General features: G+C 49.0%; 1 protein-coding gene across 1 annotated transcript in view; it reads left to right on the top strand.

Annotated features, from left to right (window-relative positions):
- Nucleotides 1-17268, top strand: part of WIPI1 (WD repeat domain, phosphoinositide interacting 1) — a gene marked incomplete in the record, with an annotated part of 31711 nt that extends 14443 nt beyond the window's left edge. The window contains 8 exon segments of the mRNA XM_034790336.1: nucleotides 4489-4586; nucleotides 5513-5605; nucleotides 5969-6039; nucleotides 8207-8314; nucleotides 10488-10652; nucleotides 11281-11388; nucleotides 12780-12901; nucleotides 15645-17268. Of these exon segments, the coding sequence (XP_034646227.1) occupies nucleotides 4489-4586; nucleotides 5513-5605; nucleotides 5969-6039; nucleotides 8207-8314; nucleotides 10488-10652; nucleotides 11281-11388; nucleotides 12780-12901; nucleotides 15645-15766 (887 nt within the window).
- Nucleotides 17269-20394: the final 3126 nt, after the last annotated feature.

Raw genomic sequence — 20394 nt, 5'->3', positions numbered from 1 at the left:
ATCCTGGGGTTAGAGCAGTTAGACGTGTCAGTTATACATGCATCCTGGATGCTGTACCTCCAAGGTCCTCAGCTAAACACCTAATACTCAGAGAACAAAATCCCTTTCCTTTTACCAAAACAACAAAGAGTCTGGTGGCACCTTAAAGACTAACAGATTTATTTGGGCATAAGCTTTCGTGAGTAAAAACCTCACTTCTTCGGATGCATCCAAATAAATCTGTTAGTCTTTAAGGTGCCACCAGACTCTTTGTTGTTTTGGTAAAAGGAAAGGGATTTTGTTCTCTGAGTATTAGGTGTTTAGCTGAGGACCTTGGAGGTACAGCATCCAGGATGCATGTATAACTGACACGTCTAACTGCTCTAACCCCAGGATCCAGCCTACACCAAAATCTCTTCCATAGCTGACCTCAAGCAGATAACGTTCTGTCTCAAGCAACCACTTAAAAGTATCTCTAAAATTCCCAGTATAATTTAATTCAGCCATACAATCAGGTGGCCTTGATGCTCTCCTCTCCCACATCTTAACCTTTCTGGAATTTGCCTTTATTTTTAGATAAAGTAACAAAGTCTTAAGGCAGGACCATACTTAGACTTCACCCTATGAGATCCTTCCTGAATGGGAAGATTAGAATTTCTCCCTTCAGGACTCCCTGCTCTTTCTTCTAGCTGTCTTACTTCAGAGATGCTCCCAGCCTTTTGTGTTCCTGTGCAAATGAGACCCAGTTGCTTTTGCTGCCAGGGTGACTCAGCAGAATAGCTCTGCATCTCCACACGGGGTCTTGTAGCTTGACACTTGATTATAGATGGAGAATCATGGCCCAGATTCTCTCCAGGCCAGTGTAGACCCTAACAGAGGCCTGTGGCAGCCCGAGAGGTGTTTACCGTGGTGGAAAATCCTTGCAACTACTCCTCTGCCAGGGACCTGCATGGGGCCAGCCCCAAAAGTGTACAGTGCTGGGCGGGGAGTGGGGTGTGGCCAGGATGCCTAGGTACTGCACTAATTCAATTCATCTCTCTGAGCAGCGTCTGCCAGAAGAGCTCCCGTGGAGTCTGGCCCCAACTTAATGCCGTTCCTTGCCCGTGGCAACCTCAAGGGAGGGTAGGCAGCAGCAGAACCCACCTAGCTTCCCTCAGCTGAATCCCCTCCTGTCCTCCTTAGGGGAAATCCAGCTCTACATCCAGTAGCCAACGATTTATTTTGGTGGTGGGAGGGTAGTCTGCAGGGGCTGCTTAAGGTGGGTACCTCTGTACACTGTTCCGATGTCACAGTGAAGGATTGTGGCATCTCTCATTGTCGAGTCACTGATGCAATTCATCTCCATGGAACAAATGCCGAGCTCCTTGGCTTTCCGGGGACACAGCGCCTGGCCCTCCAGAGTGACCTACTTCCGTCTCTTCACAGATGGTCTCTTGCTGAGGATTAAACATACTAAAGATTCACATATAATTTAATGATATTAAAAAAAAAAAATCCCCCAAGGGACACAAACACCCAGGCATGCTGCTGCTGCTCTCTAGTAGCCGGAAAGGGTCATCGTCGTGTTTCAAAAGCGACAGCACGTGATGATAACATGGATTAGTCAGTCAGTATATTGATGAAGGCATCAAGAGGGGGTTTGCCGCATACAGCAAACCATATATAGCCAGTGTCCTTGAGCTGGAGGGGAAATGCTCTCAATAACTCTCTCCACAAACTCACTGCAACCAAGTGTTGGGGAAACAACGTTTCCTGCCGTAGTTCCACAGAGAGGAAGGTTGCATCTGATTAGTGCTGCCTTCTCAGTAACGTTTTGGCAGCTTCCTCAGCACAGGTAAATGCCCAGCGAGGGTGAGTCTGACAGTGGTTTTCATGTGCCCGAGGGAGCCACCCTTGGTCATTGGAGTGCTAACAGGACTTAGCACACTGAGTGATCTCCATCTCCCAAGAGCTTTACAGGCTGCTAACAAGTCCTCTGGCCACCACTGCGAGGGAGGAGAGGGAATACAGCCCTATTCTGCAGACGGGGTAAACTGGGGCAGGAAGGTTAACGAGTCCCCCAAAGCCCCCGAGTGAATCTGGGCCGGGGCAGGAAGTTCACGGTGCTCAGATCCATTCGAAGGCTACGAGATCGTGTCCGTGGGGAGTTGTAATTAGGGCAATTGCATTTTTACCAATGATGTCAGTTGCTCAGCTGTGGGATGGCTGCAGTACATTGACCCTGGCAGGACATTCTGCTCTCACAAGGAAGCCTCTTCCAACAGGCTGTTCTCTTGCTGAACTTTCCCTGGGCCGGGAAGAGCCATATTGCCTGGAGACTTGAACTCAGCCCATCTCTGATTTTTGTTTCCCTCCTCTCTCTCAGGGACTGTAGCATCAGGCCTGGCCTCTGCTTCAATTTCCCCCTTGTGGATCCAGTAATTGCATCAAGGCTCTCCTGTATCAAATAACACCCCTTCATGGGTTCTGGTTTATGAAACTAACAGCACAGTTCAATTTCAACTTAAGTCAAACTAGTCTTCCCCTGACTCCTGCAGTCCCTTTGCGCACCTTCAGCCTGCTCAGTTATGCTAAGGACTGGACGGATCCCTGGATTCTGACAGTCCCTGAGGTAGCAAGGAGCTAGCCACGTCTGCCCATGCTGAGTGGCACCCAGATTCTGGGCCCATGTTTGCTTAGTTTCGGAGCCCTTCACTGTGTAGTGTGAATACTCTGCACCGTAGGAAGGAGAAATCGGACAAGTTGCACATCTACCTCGGTGGCTGGGCTGCTCTTTGTGCCTTAAAGAGGTCAGCTCTGTATATTTGTATTCTTACCTTTCCCTGGCCTGGTTTCCTGTTTGAGTCTGCCAGACAGGCCTGTAGCGGGGCACGATTGACTCAGAACTCCGCTTCTTAAGCTTGAAAATTCTCTAGATCCTGTGTCATCTCCAGCCTGACAGGAAACGGTTACACTGAACATTCTCCGTGGTTGCCTTTAAACGGTAATGACCGATAGCCAAGGCCTTCCTTTTGAGGGAACTCGTTCCTTGTCTCTTTGGCCTTTTATCTGCATTTATTATTAAAAAGTCTCTGGTGTATCCTTGATCTCATTTCCTCCCCTCTTACCCCCCCAAAATCACACTGTTCAGGCTTTATCAGCTGCCTTGTATTACTTTAAATGCTTTTCCCACTGCTGCCAAGTTTGTATGGCTGCAGCTCACCTCAGTCCAAGGCAGAGCAGTGACTAGCACTGTATAAATACCCTAGATCGATAAAGGGATATCTCAGGTTATTGGATGCTGCTGTAGTGCCGGGGCTTTTTTTCAGTTATAAACAATGATCTGAAACACTAGCTGGAACTAATTCTGCACTGCTGTTGGGCATTTGCCAAGGCAGTATCCTGGCATGACCGGCCCCATGAAGTGTGTGTGTGGGGGAGGTGCATTTCCTGTTTGGAGAGCTGAGCACACAAGCTGGCCGGATCTCAAATAGCCTCTAACTCCACAGGGTCCCCCCACATGTGGCACCTTCCTAGCAGTGCTCCGTTAGGTTTTACAAACCCACTAAATCAGAAATCCATGTTCTTGCAAGGCCAGCAGTCCCCTACGTTCTAACAGCAGCTGCAGTGTGTGTTTGAGGGTGACAGCATTGGTTCTGGAAAGAACCGAGGTTCATTTCAGTACATGGGCAGAGCAGGCTGGGATGGGCCATAGGCCGAGCGTGCAGTATCCTAGAATGAACCCTGTTACCATCTGATAAGCGTCTGGGCTCCTGTCCTGCAGACAGACACTCCCCCAAGAGGTGGCACGTGAGATGGGCTGGCATGCCATGTGGCGTACTCTGCACAAGGTCCTGCAAGCACTGCAGCCAGCCCTGAGAACAGGCTCGTAGGCACCCAAAAGGGAAATGAAGACCTGTTACTTCAGCTCCCCCTGAAACTCACATGAGGGTAGGAAAGATGGTCAAGTGGATGGGGCACTAGATTGGGACTCAAGATCTAGATTCAGTTGCCAGCTCAGCGACAGACTTCCCATGTGCGTTGGGGCAATTCACTTAGTTACCCTATGCCCCATCTGTAAAAAGGGGATGCTGCTTCTCTATTGCTCAGGGCTGTGGTGAGACTAAAACCCATTAGTGGTTGTGAGAGATAAGGACGTAGCTAGAGAGAGCCCTTTGAAATGTTGCAAGTGATTTATTCTCTCCATTCCCAAGGGTAGTCATTCAGATGAAGGGGGAGAAACTGGACCCAATATTGACCTCTAAGAAAGAATCCTTTAAAAGCATCTTGGAGGGTTATCAGCCCTACCGTCGCGTGCCAGTAGGTGTCACCAGAGTCAAGGAATTTCCTAGTGATTTCCAGCCCACTCTTAGGAAAGCCCATATGTTGCGTGTGACTGGACACTCCTCCCCTGAAACAATGGAGCTTGAAAATCCAGCGTTTCTGTTGCAGACTGTAACCATTCCATTTTTATTGTGTGTGCTCACTCTATACCTGACAGCATTTTTCTTTGCCTTCATGCCTTGCTAGGTTTATGTGCACTTTCTATCAATCATTCCAACTCCTACTTGGCGTACCCTGGCAGCGCGACTATTGGGGAGATTGTGTTTTACGACGGAAATAATTTGGTAGGTGTGAAGTGACTAGAGGGTTTCAGGGCATAGACATGTGGATACTGCCATGGACAGAAAATAATCTGTGTTGATAAACAAAGACCGCTACAGAAATGCCCAGCTGAGCTCTTTTATTAAAAGAGAGAGAGCGAGAGAAAAGAAAGGCCACATAACCATACTGCACAGAAATCGACCACTAAGCTTTGGGGTCTGCTCCACGCCTGCTCATCCGGACACGGCACGTAGTTAAACTAATTATCTGACACGTGCCCAGAGCAAAAGTACTGAATTTAAGATCTGTATATTCATGGACTAGTGCCTTGGTAAGGAGAGCATCCTTCGTGAACCTCCTGAATGTAGTGACCCGGGAGAAATGTGTCATCATGAAAGGAGCTAGAGGGCAGATAGAGAAGAGCCAGTGAGCAACTTAAGCTGCTCGGTGAGTGGCGTATAGTGAGAATTATTAGCAAGTCCCCGGTCCTCCCTTGCCAGGGTTTCCTTGGGGGTAAAATCCCAGGAATCGGTATTGTCTTGTAATATTAAAAGTTCTGCAGAGAATGAACTGTCCCCAGAGTTCAGGGCTGCTTTTGCCCAGGCAGGTGCCAAGCATCAAAGGAGAAGGGTAGGAGGGCAATCACTACATTGTGGCCTGATTTTGAGATGTGCTAAGCACCCATAACTGCCAGAGGAATTGTAATTCCAAGTTGGCACTACTTGGAATCAGGCCCAAACTTGCTTTTGTAACATGGTGGCTGTGGTAGGAGGAGAACTGGGGGTGAGGTGGAAGGAATCATGAGATACCTCCTGGATTTAGCACTAAGCTCAAAAGGCACTTAAGGGACCTCTACGAATCAAGTGTAATTGGGTATGGAATGTGCCACCAGATAGCAGACGGGAGCTTCGCACTTTGGTTTACACTCCTGTTACCTTTTTACCAACAGAGAACAGTCTGCACAATTCCTGCCCACGATGGGCCCCTCGCTGCAATAACCTTCAACTCCACAGGATCGAAGTTAGCAAGCGCTTCAGAAAAAGTGAGTGAAAAGCCCGCTGTGAACACTCTCCTTAATGCTTGTGGGTTTGCAGGTTTGCGGAAGATCCGCAGAGCAATCCAGTATTTGGATTAGATTGTTTGTTCTATGGGAAGTGGTATCTTTCTCTGTTTTGTGACAGTGAAGCTCTAGTATTGATTGAGGGGAGGAAGGGAGCTGGGGGAGAACAAATGAAAGAAACGCAGTTGTGAGGAAGAGATTTGATTTTTTGCTTTGCACCGATCCTTGGGTGGGAAGGTGGAAATGGCGTTTGCATGTTCTGAACTCCCCAGAGAAAGCATTGAGGAAGAGGCATGTTTCTGTTCGCCCTGCTTTCTGCATGACCTTTATCCTGCATTTTTACAGGGCACTGTCATTCGTGTATTTTCCGTACCTGATGGGCAAAAACTCTACGAATTCAGAAGAGGAATGAAGAGGTCGGTTCACTCCTTAAAATTGTTGACAAGTATGCAAAGGGATCAAGTAACAGCACGTTAAATACATTCTCACTGCAGACATTCTTGACCATGTAGGACCTTGGCAGCTTCGGCATATGTTACTGTCCTTCTATAGGAACGTGATAGTGCTGTGTAGCTCCCACATTTTGCCTCTGGCGAGCTGAGTGACACAGTTCAGTTGCTTGCAGAACTGGGTGATTCCAGAGATTGGAGGCAAATTGGACACATTGACTCTCACCTTTCCTTTCAAGTGGAGATTATACAAAGAAAATTGCATTTCCACTCTAAGGCTAGGTCTACACTGGGGGGGGGGTCGATTTAAGATACACAAATTCAGCTACGCGAATAGCGTAGCCGAATTCGACATATCCTATTCGACTTACCCCGCTGTGAGGACGGCGGCAAATCGACCGCCGCAGCTCCCCCGTCGACAGTGCTTACTCCTACCTGCGCTGGTGGAGTACACGCGTCGATTCGGGGATCGATTTATCCGTCTAGATGAGACACGATAAATTGATCCCCGAGAGATCGATTTCTACCCACCGATCCGGGCGGGTAGTGTAGACTAGCCCTGAGAAATGAAGTTACAATAGTTATACCATTCTACAGAGATCTGATTCTCACTTTGCCTGGGCTAAGCGGGTGCTAAAAAGCTACCCATTCTGATTCGGTTGGGTTTTATGCCCACATTGTCTAGAGGTAAATGACAGTGCCCTGGTCTAGGCTACAGGTAGGTCAGGATAAGGCAGCTTACCTTGACCTAACTCTGTAAGCGTCCACACTAAAATGTAGCTCCCGCTGGTGTAACTCGCTCACTCCACTTACTTAACTCCATCTCCACGAGAGGCGTAGCGCTTAGGTCAATGTAGTTAGGGTGACGCAGTGTCAGTGTAGACACTGAGCTGCTTACATTGACTTTCAGAAGCTGTCCCACAATGCCGCACACTGACAGTTAAATTGGTGCAAGCGTTCATGGCGAGGACGTGCACCGCCGACACAAGGAGCAAAGCGATTTAATTACTGCGGTGGCTGTACGTCAACGTAACTTGGGTCAGCTTAATTTTGTAGCATAGACTTGCCCTGTAAGGCACCAGGAAATCAGCCCTGTAGAGCTAGCAGAGGGGAGGACACTAACGTGCATCTGAATCATCCAATGCCGGGCTCAGAAGAAGTTTGAATCACGTCTTTGGATTCTTCTCCACTATTAAGGCCTTGCTGACACGAGAAAGTCCTACTGCTTAACTATACCAGCATAGTTCATTCGTGTATGGAAAGAAGAATAAGCTCTACAGCTGTAAGGCCTCTTTATCTGGGGATAACTGCATCCATACGAGGGATTGTACCAGGATAACTATATTTGTACCCTGACCAGTATAGTTCTGCTGGTACAAAATCTGCATAGACCAGGCCTCAGAAATCGCTGGTGAAAGCAAGGGGCATCCCCTTTCCTCTGGGCAGTAAATAGAGCAGCTCTGAGCACTCTTTGCCTCCCCCATGACAGCACCACCTCATGCCACAAGACTGTCCCACCTCTTGCCTTCCGTCATCTGGTGTTGTGTGGCTGGGAGATGAGCCAACGTAGCCCCGTCACTCTTGGCAGTTTCCAGAGAGGTGCCATGCCGCTCCTCCGTAACCCTAGTACGGGGCGCCGGAACAGGGGAGGGCAGGCGGCCATGGCTTCATCGCTTTTTACTGGCTGTAAGGGCGAGCGACGGGAGAGAGAGGGTGGGGAGAAGCGAGTGGGGGGGAAAGGGGGGTTGGGGGGGGGGGGGGGCAGGGGGGGGGGGGGGCCTCGGGAAGGGGCAGCCCAGGGGGCGGGGCCGCGGTTCAGGTGCCAGTGGCCCCCTCACTTTTAGGGAGCTTCTGCTGCTCCTGCCCTAGTAACGGGGCAAGGCCACGTCTCCCCTCTAGGGTTGTGTTTAGCCCAACCAGCCAAAATCATGGTTCGTGCTAAAACATTGCTAACGGGGCTTCCCTGGCAGCATAGCCAGGGCCTACTTGGGCAAAATGTCTCACCAGATCGCCAGTCTCTGGGTCTTCTTCCGTCAGTGGAGAGGATTTACAGATGGCCGGGTGTGGCTGCTGCGGTGTGTCCCTTTTGGTTGTGCGCCATTCAGTGACGGGCCCTTTGTTTTCTCTGCCCTAGGTACGTGAACATCAGCTCTCTCGTGTTCAGTATGGACTCCCAGTTCCTGTGTGCTTCGAGTAACACCGAGACCGTGCACATCTTTAAACTGGAACATACCACTGACAGGTGAGAGGCTCTGAGCTAAGCCACGTGCCCCGGAGGGGAACGAGCACACGTTACTGTTAGCATGCCTCGTGCTTTTCCTTCCGTGACACTGGCAGCAAACTGCCCTTTTGGCTTAATAGTCTGAGGGACTTGCTGCTTGGAAGAGCTCTCTGCTCTCTCCTGCCTTTGGCTGGCAAGTGATGTCAGCACCCCAGGCTCACCTCTAGCTTCCCGCCCTCCCTGCCAGTGTCTGGCCGTATCCAGCAAGGTCCCCCCCTCTCGGCAGGATGCTGCTGACGTCGAAGTTGCTATGGCAAATCCAAGCAGCGTTGCTAAGGAGCTGCTCTGTGCTTGTGGCTGGACGCAGGGAGAAGGGTCCCACCACAGGCAGCAAAGCGATTAGCTGGGCATCAAGTTCATGGAGTTTGCCTGCTGGAAGCATTTCCACCACCTGTGGGCACTTCTTGTTACAACTTGCTGCCCCAGCTGGTACTCTAGATGAATCCACTGCAGGAACACGTTGGCTGCAAGCCTCGGCCCCAGCAAGGGGAACGTTTAAATCTGAATAGAAAAACACTGCTAATCCGTCGCCGAGGATCTGCTCTGAGGCGGCCTTCAGGGCAGAGGTTGCAAATGAGGCCTTTCCCCTGCGGTCTGCAGAGAGGGCTTGGTGTCGCAGTTCCCATAGAAGCTGTCTGTACAGACCAGCACGGTGTGAGGACAGCTTCCCTGCCATACAACAGGCTGTCTGCATGTTGCCATAAGGGTAGGGGTTCTCACATTGCGGGCTCCATAGTGCTCTCTGCCTGGCATTGCCCGCCAGCAGGAGGACCGTCCTTGGAGACACATTCCCCATGCAGATCTGATGGGACCAGTGCAGTTTTAAATCAAGCTGTGGAGGGGCAGTGTAGCCTACTGGACAGAGCACTGGTTTGGGACTCAGGTGACTTGGGGTTCTGTTCCTAGCACTGCCACTGGCCTGCTGGGTGACCTTGGGCAAATCACGTCGTCGCTCTGTGCCTCGGTTTCCCCCTCTGTATACAGGAGCTAATGATACCTGTAAATGCTGTACTGTCTGTAAAGCACTTGGAGATCTACTGGTGAAAATAGCTATAGAAGAGGTAGCTTCCAAATCCAGTCATCTAGAACAGACCATATTCAAGGCTAGTAATGAGCACTGGAATCCCCCTGAAGTCAATAGGAGTTGCACCCACTTACAACAGGCCAGAATTGAGCTAGCCAGGCTAACTGGCCCCTTTGCATGCCCCTAAAGCCTCACCGGCCCTTGGTTCTAAGTGCCCCTGTTCAAGTGAACCTTGCAAAACTCTACTCACGCAGGGAAAGTAACATGGGCGGTGAGTATCATAGACTGGGGGAGGCTGTGCCCCCACAAACAGCCTGGCATGACCTGCCCACGCTACAGCCCCCCCCCCCCCTGCAGTTCCTGGTGCTCTGCCTTGGCCCAGGCGGGCTGGGGCCGGGGCTGGGGCTGGCTGGCCTGCCTCCCGCAGGGGCTTGGCAGCTGGTGCTGGGGCAGCGCTGTCTGCCTGGCACCGAGGCTGGGGGCACTGTGACCGTGCCACCCAGCGCTGGGGCTGGAACTGGGACTGCGGTGGGGGTGCTCTAGGCTCCTGCAGGGGCAGAAGGGGAGAGGGAGGGACGGGGCCTTGGACACAAGGGGAGGGGCTGAGGACTAGCCTCCCCCAATGGCCAGGTCACCCGCCGCCCATGGAAAGTAACTTGTTTTGGTTTTTGGACAGGCGAGTAAAGTGTTAATTTTTTCCCATGATCCTCCCTGGAGCGAAGGTGGGGGAGTAGATTTCCTGTCTGGGCTGGTCCATTTGAATTACGCTTTAGCAAGCCTGCATTAAAGCAGGTTCCATTTTACTGGCCATATCTAACACTCCAATCCTGCAAGTCATTCTCTGGCGGGAATGGGGGGTGGAGGGTTTGCACAAGTTACCAGCAGGACATTTTTCTCTTGGTGCAAGCAAGTCATGGGTATTGGGTAAGGGGGGTTATGCAAAGACTGTTGAGGGAACTCCTGTGATTCAACTGGCAAAAGGAAGATGCCTGTAGGGTTGTTTTAATTTGTATGTACATTTTAACTAGCTCTGGTCTCTGTTGTTTTGTTGATGCTAGTTGTGGTAGCTACTGCACATAGCCTCAGTGACTGGTGTTTGATTATTCCCAGCCGTCCAGAAGAGCCTCCCACCTGGAGTGGTTACATGGGAAAGATGTTTATGGCTGCTACCAACTACCTCCCTGCTCAAGTGTCGGACATGATGAACCAGGACCGAGCCTTTGCCACTGTGCGCTTGAATTTCTCTGGACAACGGAACATCTGCACGCTCTCCACGTACGTTGGAACATCTGCATTCTCGTCACCCCATCAGCTGGCAAAGGGTGCTACAGACACACAACACAACTGGGTTGTTTCCTGATGTGGCACAGGCAGAGAAGGGGGGGTGTATTAGCTTGTTGAAGGTGCATTTACTGCACATAGGTTACCTACGACAGTCCGCTCAAGGGATATGGCAGGCAAAGGTGGAGGTACAGATTAGGTCATCTGCACAGCCCTTCCTTAACTTTGGGTGATCGCTTAGGTCTTGTCTACTTACCTATCTGCATTGGTTAGTTAAACCAGTGCAAACCCTTGTGTGGACCCTTTAAGGCTATGTCTACACTACAGGCAACCCGGGTTGGATGGGGTCGGGCACGCCCCATGCCTGGCCTCACTTGCAGGGCTTTAGCTCCTTGTCTCTCTGCTCCAGTGCAGGGTGTGCACTGCCCATCATGGGGGATCTAGGGCAGCGGGAATGTGCGAGGTATGTATGTGAGGATAGCAGTCAGACCCTGGCCATGGCTGTAATTCCATGTGCTACCACTTGAAGGGCAGGCAAGCGCCCCTGGTGGAGCCGCCCAGCTCCGCATTCCTCCCACAGTGCCCTGCTAGCACAGAGATCCATCACTTCGTTTCTTATTAGGATTCAGAAGCTGCCACGACTCTTAGTTACAACATCAGACGGACACCTTTACATCTACAACCTAGACCCTCAAGACGGAGGAGAGTGCGTCTTAATTAAGAAACACAGGTAAGCGCCTCACAGGTGCTCTGAGCCGCTGGGCCTGGCTGACGCAAGGACCGATCTTTAAAAAGGGAAACTTCATCCTAAGGAAAACGAGACACCAGGAATTAAAAAGTGACTCGTGATTTTGGGTGCTCAACCTGAGACTCTTTGAAGGAGTCTGATTTCCAAAGGGCAGATGCTAGGCACTTCCTGCCCCTTCAGCTGTCTCCAGCTGAGCACCCCAACATCCAGGCCTCACAATCACTAGCCACTTTGCGAAAATCTCAGCCTGGAGCCGCTCTGCTTGTGGATGGGGGACATTTGCAGCCCACCTCTTTGGAGAGGTTTGTTCATCTCTGAAATTCTGAGGCCCTGATCTTCTACCACCAAAGCCAAAGTACATCCACTGCAATCCGATCCTCTGGCTGGAGAACGTGGTCCGGGCGCCGGAGAGGCAGGAGTACTGCCCCTCTGGTGCTCTAGAACAGATCCGGGAGGAGTGATAGTGCAAGGCAGTACAGGGAGCTCCCATAAACACAAATAGCCGTCTGGCAGAGTGCAGTCCTCTCCTGTGAGATTGTTTTAATCATAGGTGCTAACTTCCCCGCTTTCCTGTGGGTGCTTGACCCCTCACTCCTGCCCCTGGCCCTGCCCCCACTCCACCCCTTCCATGAGGCCCTGCCCCCATTCCAACCCCTTCCCCAAACTCCCCAAATCCACCCCCTTCCCTGTCCCTATTCCAAATCCCTGCCCTGGCCCCACCTCCTCCCCTGAGCACACCATGTTCCTGCTCCTCCCCCTCCCTACCGGAGCATGCTAATGTTGCCAAACAACTGGGGAAGCACTGGGAGGTAGGCAGAGGAGGGGACGCGGTGCACTCGGGGGCGGAGGGGAGGGGAGCTTGGCTGCCAGTGGGTGCAGAGCACCCACTAATTTTTCCCCGTGGGTGCTCCAGCCCCGGAGTACCCACGGAGTCAACGCCTATAGTTTTAATTTGTATGTCCATTTCAAATGAATAACCCCAGCGGGTTACATAGCTATGGATAATCTTAAACCTTTGGGGTGGAGTGGAAGAGAATACGTGTCTGTCTATCCGCCTAAGCATTGTCTGTTAAACCCACAAAACGAACGTATGCTCCAGCGTGCCTGGCTAATTCACACATCAGTGACAATGCATAGCGCAGGCCCCAGATGGGCCGTTTCAGGTTCATGTTTGGTTTCCTTGTTTCTGTGAGCTCCTAAGGTTTCTGTAGCAAGGTTAGCCTCTCACAGAAACTTTGGATGAGTATGTTACTTAGAAGCTCATTATCCATCACTGTGACCTGTACCGGGGCATTGTTAGAACTGCTGCAGAGGAGGGGCATGGACAGGATCAAAGCTAACTCTTATTCCTTCTCTTGCTTCAAAACAATTAGCCTGCTCGGCTCGGGAAAGACAGACGAGAACAAAGAAAATGACCTCCGGCCTCCATTACCTCAGTCTTACGCAGCAACCGTAGCCCGACCAAGTACGATGCCTTCATCTTCATCCAGGCCAGGTGAGCTGGGCTTGCCCCAGGGGCTGGCATCTCTGCAAGGGTGACCAGGTGAAAGCTTCTTGGAGCAAAGTCAGAATTTTTCACAGCAGAGTATCGCTGAGCAGAAACTTCCCTGGCACTGCGCTTTCCATGTTGCAGCCCATTGAAATGACTTGGGATGTTTTGTTCTGCTTCACCATCACCCTGTTCCTGCTATCCGGTCCACCCAGGCTAATCCTTATGCTCACACAGTGCCCTTTGGGTCTCTCAGGGCCCTCCTGCACGCCGCCAGCTACAGGATGGACTTTCATTGCAATCGAGTTCGTTGTAAGGTCCATGGTGGTGTCCTTCCCCACACCCCGTGTGTTTTATTATGGTCACCAATTCTGAAATGCCAGTGCTCATGTATGCACAAGGCAGAGGGTTGCTCTAGTGAGCTGAGCACAGGAGAGGGCATCGGGAACATCTACATTTGAATTTCCTCTCCAATAATGACTCCCTCTGTAGCCTTGAGCTAGTCACTTAGGCCTGGTCTACACTGGGGGGGATGGCGATCTAAGTTACGCAACTTCAGCTACGTGAATAACGTAGCTGAAGTCAGCATACTAAGATCTACTCACCGCGGTGTCTTCACTGTGGTAAATCGACAGCTGACGCTCCCCCGTTGACTGCTTGCACCTGTCGCTCTGGTGGAGTACCGGAGTCAACGGGAGAGCGCTTGGTGGTCGATTTATCGCATCTAGAGTAGACGCGATAAATCAACCCCCCCGCTGGATCAATCGCTGCCCGTCGATCCAGTGGGTAATGTAGAAAAGCCCTTAACCTCCTTGCGTCAGATGACACCATCTGTAAAATAAATCTGGCCCGGGTGTGTTGTGAGGTTTAATAATGATAAATCTGTGGAGCTACACAGTGTATTACAAAAGCTCTGAATATTAAAAGCACTGTATAAATATTCAATATTACTCACCCTACTCATTTGTAGCATTGAGCCCTGTGGCAGCACCTAGGTCTGTAAATCCATGTGTCTTTTCCCCACCCTTCTCTGGAATAACCATCACACCCTTTATAGATTCTCCCTGTTCAGAGCTTTGAACGCTTTCCAGATCTGAACTTGTGGTCCATCCTTGCTTGTAGCCAGGATCTGTGCTGTATGTCCAAGAACCCTAAACAGTGTAAGTAAGTGACATGTTGAGGAAATCATTCTTGGCTCTAAAGAGTCTGGTCTTTTGATTTTTCAGGAGTGAGACAAACTGATTACCGTCCGTTTACTGCAAAAAAAAACCCACATGTTGTTTTTCTACTTCACAGGGGCGTCCTAATGATGAATTGGCTAATACTTACTTAACTTTCGGTCATCAAAGTGATACAACGCTTTGAAAGTAGGGAGCACTAGCTAAGTGCTAAGCATGATTAATAATGATCAAAATTATGCTGCAGTTCCGCTGGGAAGAGCAGTAGCTCTATCCTCACTTGCATTACAATTTGTTACTGATAACAGTTGTCAGATCTGTGTCCAACCATTGAGACGGTGGTTGTTCATAAAAAGCCCGATCTCCATGGTACTGCGTCGGGATCGCTACAGAGTCTGTTGAAACCACTTTGCCTCTTCGGCAGCTTCTATTGAAACCACTTTGCCTCTTCGTACAGAAACTAGCTCTAAAATGGTGCAGGAGTCCAGGGGGTGACTGCCCTCTTATACTTCCTCGTGTCAAGATTTGCATACACACTAGACAATAGAACAAGATTTTTATTAGAGGGACCTGGGCTTGCTCTAATGGACTCAGTCACCTTTAACACATCTCCTCCCCAGTTTAAAATAAATTATTCCATCATGACAGCTGCCTTGCAGAACATTGGATCTAAGGTGATCAGAAATAATCCTAATTAAAAACACCCAGCAATATTTCAGGTTTCTAATTCTTGGGAATAAATCAGCAAGATCAAAGTCTCTGACAAGCTTTTACCAAAACGTGGAGCGTGATTCCTTAGCAGTTTGTTAGCATCAAGCAGTCTGCTTCCTTTCCTTATGCAGAATGCATGCCAGGGAGAGTGAGTTTGCAGGGGTGGGTGTGCATCTCTCCATGCACTCGGGCACAACTTCTGTTAATATTCAGTGGAAGTTGCACATATCCACTGAGAGCAGAAATACGTCCTCTACAAAGGTCCTTTTACAGGATCTTCTCTTTTATTGCTGCAAGGTGCAAATGTACTTTAAGCTAGATTATTTGGTTGTCATAATAATTGAAGAAACAAAAAGACAGTGAAACAGTAATAAAGCATTATTCCAGTTTAAACTCTTTCACTCTTTGGGAACACAAGCTGGCGTGATCATTTCCCTGGCCATTAGTCTGTATAGCATGAGATCTAGTTTACTGTTGAAACTGATTTCTTCGTTAAGCCTCTTTCTTTCGTGCATCCTACAGAAACAAATGCCACATCTTTGAGTTCTTCCAGGTCTTCTGTATGAATGACTCATATCTGCATGGCTGTTAAAGTTACTGCAGCAAATTATCCAAGCCCGTCTTGGTTTGCCTGTGGTGGGAAGCAGAAAACTTATTTTGCAGACGCTAATGCCTGAATCTGTTCCCCAAGCTACTGCTGGCAAAGACCACACACCCCGGTCCCCCGGCTACTTTGCCAAACTGCTGCAGAAACCAGCTCTGAGCTCAAATGCAGTGAGAAGATGGTGTCTCTACCTGCTCAGCTCTGAGCTTCTTGGATTCATTTGTCCTTAGTCTTTTGCCTTTCTTTGTTTTTACAGGTTACTCAGAAGATGGGGGTGCCCTGCGAGGAGAGGTTATCCCAGAGCACGAATTTGCAACCGGACCAGTGCGTCTTGATGACGAGAATGAATTCCCTCCTGTGAGCATTAGGAGTCCCTAAAATGGCAGTACAGCCCTCATGCTAAGAAGAAAGTATTAACTTCTTACAGAAAAGATGTTGTTCCCTTTCTCTAATGTGCCCCGATCTATTATCAAGCCTATAACAACTATGTTACAGGGACACCGCCAGGTAGTTTATGCTCCCAGCTGTGGCCGCTAGGGATGGGGGTTCAGCCTACAAATCCTAACGTTAATTAGAGAGAGGGCCAAGCAAATTCCCAGAAATTAAGCACCTACAAATGTGGGTGAAGTTTGAATCTGGATCTGACCTTTAAATCTCGAGCCCGTCTCTCATATTAATAGAAATAGCTTTAGTTGCGACGATGGCAGCATTTTTAACAAAAAAATTATTCCTCCCCCCTCCCCCCCCGCAGTATTTTCAGTGCAAACATATCCCAGCATTGGGCTGGTGCAGCTGCAACCTGAAGTGACCAGGGGGTTCTCTATACCATGCACACATGCATGACGGGTGGTAGGGAGAGAAGCAGGTGAGAGCAGGACCCAGGATCCAGGCAGGAACACACCACGCGCACACACCGTTGAGTCTGAGTAGCTCCCCGTGCAGAGCACCCATCCCACTCCCCAATCTATACCTGACCCCTCAACTTCCCCGCACTGGCCTTGACTTCCCCCTGCTCCCCATGTAGAGCACCTCTGAGCCGCTGCCCCACGACCCCAATTCACAGTGAGTTTCCGCCGCCTCTGGAAAAAGCCCAACCTTCCAGCCCAAATGGGGACAAGCGTACTAGAATTTAAAATCCATTTCCAATCTTTTAACAATCCTCAGCATTAGTCACCAGAGGTAAGGACATTTTTGCTTTTTAAAACTGACTTTGAACCTGGCAGTGTCTCTCCAGCTCTGTGATCTAGTATCCAAACACTTACCATGTTGTTTGCTTAACATTGGAGAGGGCAGATGTTGATTACCTGCAGTAATAATTTCTAGTAGTTAGCAGCCTCTCCATAATGGTAACACACTAATACACCAGGACACTTTGACTTGACTAAATTGTTGCGGCAGTTTACCGTGGACAGAATCTTGAGCCCTTTACTCAGGCCTCACCCATCTTCAGTGGAAGTTTTGCCTGAGTAAGGACCAAGTAAAAACTATCTTAGGCTAAGGCTACACTGGCACTTTACAGCGCTGCAAGTTTCTCGGTCAGGGGGGTGAAAACACCCCCCTGAGCACAGCAGGTTACAGCGCTGTAAGCTAATCCCCTCGGGGAGGTGGAGTACCTGCAGCGTTGGGAGAGAGCTCTCCCAGCGCTGGTGCCACGACCACACACACACTTCAAAGCGCTGCCACGGGAGCGCTCTAGCAGCAGCACTTTGGAGTTTCGAGTGTAGCCGTGCCCTTAGGGTCTCAGCCACCAATTGTGGGTCACGTCCTGAGATTTTCAAAGTTGACTAGGGTTTAGTGTCAAGTATCGAGGGTAGCCGTGTTAGTCTGTATCCACAAAAACAACAAGGAGTCTGGTGGCACCTTAAAGACTAACAGATTTATTTGGGCATGAGCTTTCGTGGGTAAAAGCCTCACTTCTTCAGATGCTTGGAGTGAAAGTTACAGATGCAGGCATTATATACTGACATGAAAAGAAGGGAGTTACCTCACAAGTGGAGAACCTGATCGAATTGGCCCTGTCAACACAGGGCCAATTCGATCTGGGTGGATGTAGTCCACTCCCAATAATAGATGAGGAGGTGTCAATTCCAGGAGGGGCAAAGCTGCTTCTGTAATGAGCCAGCCACTCCCAGGCCCTATTCAAGCCCAAATTAATGGTGTTAAATTTGCAAATGAATTTTAGTTCTGCTATTTCTTGTTGAAGTCTGTTTCTGAAGTTTTTTTTGTTCAAGTATAGCTACTTTTAAATCTGTTTATAGAATGTCCAGGGAGGTTGAAGTGTTCACCTACTAGCTTTTGTATGTTACCATTCCTGATGTCGGATTTGTGTCCATTTATTCTTTTACGTAGAGACTGTCCGGTTTGGCCAATGTACATAACAGAGGGACATTGCTGGCACATGATGGCATATATCACATTCGTAGACATGCAGGTGATGGTGTGGTTGGGTCCTCTGATGGTGTCGCTAGAGTAGATAGAGACAGAGTAGGCAATGAGGTTTGCTACAGGGATTGGTTCCTGGTTTAGTGTTTCTGTGATGTGTAGTTGCTGGTGAGTATTTGCTTCAGGTTGGGGGGCTGTCTGAAAGACAGTGAAGAAGTGAGGTTTTTACCCATGAAAGCTTATGCCCAAATAAATCTGTTAGACTTTAAGGTGCCACCGGACTCCTTAGGGTTTAGTGATACTCTAAAGCACGTTAAGATCTACTGCTGTAGAGGGCTATATAAAAGCAAGCTAGCCAGCTGCAGAACTCATGAAACTCACTGCTTTAGTTCAGAACTGTGCATGACACAGCCATGGATTATATAGTTCCCTTCCGTTGTCTGCAACATAATTGATTTGAAACCTGGCATGACCTTTTTCTCTCTTCCCCATTGGCTTCCTATTCAGGGTATTTAGTTTGAAGTGTTTCCCCTTTAATCATTCCATATTGACCCCTGGGGTGCTGAAGCCAATGTTCTAGAAGGAGTGGAGCCCACACACACTTCCTGTGCTTGTTTCCAAGAAACCTGCACTTGAGTGTGTGTCCTAGGGACAAGCAAGTGCCAACAAGCAGGAGCTGAGCTGAGCGGATATGCTGACATGCGTTTGCCTGCTGTGATTGGATTGTATGAAAGCAGCCCAAAACCCCTGCTGTCCACCAACAGGCCCTTTATTAAATGGACTTTGATCTGTCAAAACCTTGTGCTGTAATTAACTTGACAGAACAACTTACGTGTGTGACTTACTTCCCAAAACAGGCCTCTCTGCCCTGACCTAGCAGTAGGAGCTTCCAGATGAAGCATTTGGACTTAGAACTTTGTTTTTCCTCCTTGCTGCTGAAGTTTCCAGTTGCTAGTGCAGCATTTACTTACACTGTGCTGCTTATAAGTAAGGCTGGTTGGAACACTTTGATGTTTGGAGATGTATTGATTTCGACGAGGTTTTCAACAGAAAGGTTTCTGGGCCCTAGGGTGGACACTCTGGTCACTTTTGACTAGAGATCAGAATCCAAGCCTGATCTTTCCAATCCGAAAACAGATATTTCAACCCATTTCTGTTTCCAGAAAATGTTTGAAAGGGTTTGGAACAAAAACAAATTCTGAAACCTTGAGAGTTGTTGCAAAGTGGAATTGTTCCCACCCAGCCAGCTCGACTCATTACGCTTTGTATTTGGACACAGTTTTGTGGAAGGAGCAAAATACAGTAGTATCCTGTTGTTCCTCTGGTTTTTAAATACTCTTCCTTCTACTGAATTCAATCACTGCTTAATGTGACTAAATCATTAGTATTAAAGGTGCCATAGCTTGGATCTGACCCAGAGCCTGTTGCTGGCAATAGAAAGGTGCCACTTAACAAGGGAAGGGCCAGGCCAGATCTCAGTGAGAGGAGGAGATAAAAAGCCCGAGGACCTGTGTTGATTTTAAAATCTGACCGCAACTAGAAGTTGTTTGGATGATACCCATGTTGCTGGGAGCTATTGAAACTGGTAGTGACTTGGAGAACAAGGTTAATCACCTATTTCACTTTCAGTGATAGGAGTGTACTTGATTCTGTGAAGTCCAATTAGGGACTTAGCATTTTCCTCATAAAATCAATAGCACAGATACTACAGTAATGGCTGGCAGCATAGTACCCTAAGATTGATGTCTCGAGAAGGAAGCACTGAAGTCAATACCTGATCCCTGCAGAATGCTGACTTGCTGGGAGGACCAGAAATCCTGGGAGGGGAGGAATGAACCCACGTTATTTATTCTATGTACAGGTCCAGTTTTAAATGTTCACATGGTTCTGGCCACGCACAGCTGCACAAATTCCAGCTGTGACTTCTGCTTACCTATGCTAGTGATCTGATATATGGCAGTCAGTATTCCATAGGAGCTTTCCAGGAGCCCAAGTAATTGTTGATTTATGCACTTTACACCTGAGTTTAATGCTGATGTGATTTTGGCCACCTAGCCGAAGTAGCCTTTCAGAATTCATTGCAGCTTCTTCAGGACACCATGATCACAAGAAAGCAACAGAGGGTCCTGTGGCACCTTTGAGACTAACAGAAGTACTGGGAGCATAAGCTTTCGTGGGTAAGAACCTCACTTCTTCAGATGCATCTGAAGAAGTGAGGTTCTTACCCACGAAAGCTTATGCTCCCAGTACTTCTGTTAGTCTCAAAGGTGCCACAGGACCCTCTGTTGCTTTCTTGTGATCATGGTGTCCTGAAGAAGCTGCAATGAATTCTGAAAGGCTACTTCGGCTAGGTGGCCAAAATCACATCAGCATTAAACTCAGGTGTAAAGTGCATAAATCAACAATTACTTGGGCTCCTGGAAAGCTCCTATGGAATACTGACTGCCATATATCAGATCACTAGCATAGGTAAGCAGAAGTCACAGCTGGAATTTGTGCAGCTGTGCGTGGCCAGAACCATGTGAACATTTAAAACTGGACCTGTACATAGAATAAATAACGTGGGTTCATTCCTCCCCTCCCAGGATTTCTGGTCCTCCCAGCAAGTCAGCATTCTGCAGGGA

This window comes from Trachemys scripta, chromosome 14 (genome assembly GCF_013100865.1).
Source record: "Trachemys scripta elegans isolate TJP31775 chromosome 14, CAS_Tse_1.0, whole genome shotgun sequence".
NCBI lineage: Eukaryota > Metazoa > Chordata > Testudines > Emydidae > Trachemys > Trachemys scripta.
The sequence above is the reverse complement of the archived record's forward strand: the minus strand, read 5'-3'. Positions and strand labels throughout refer to the sequence as shown.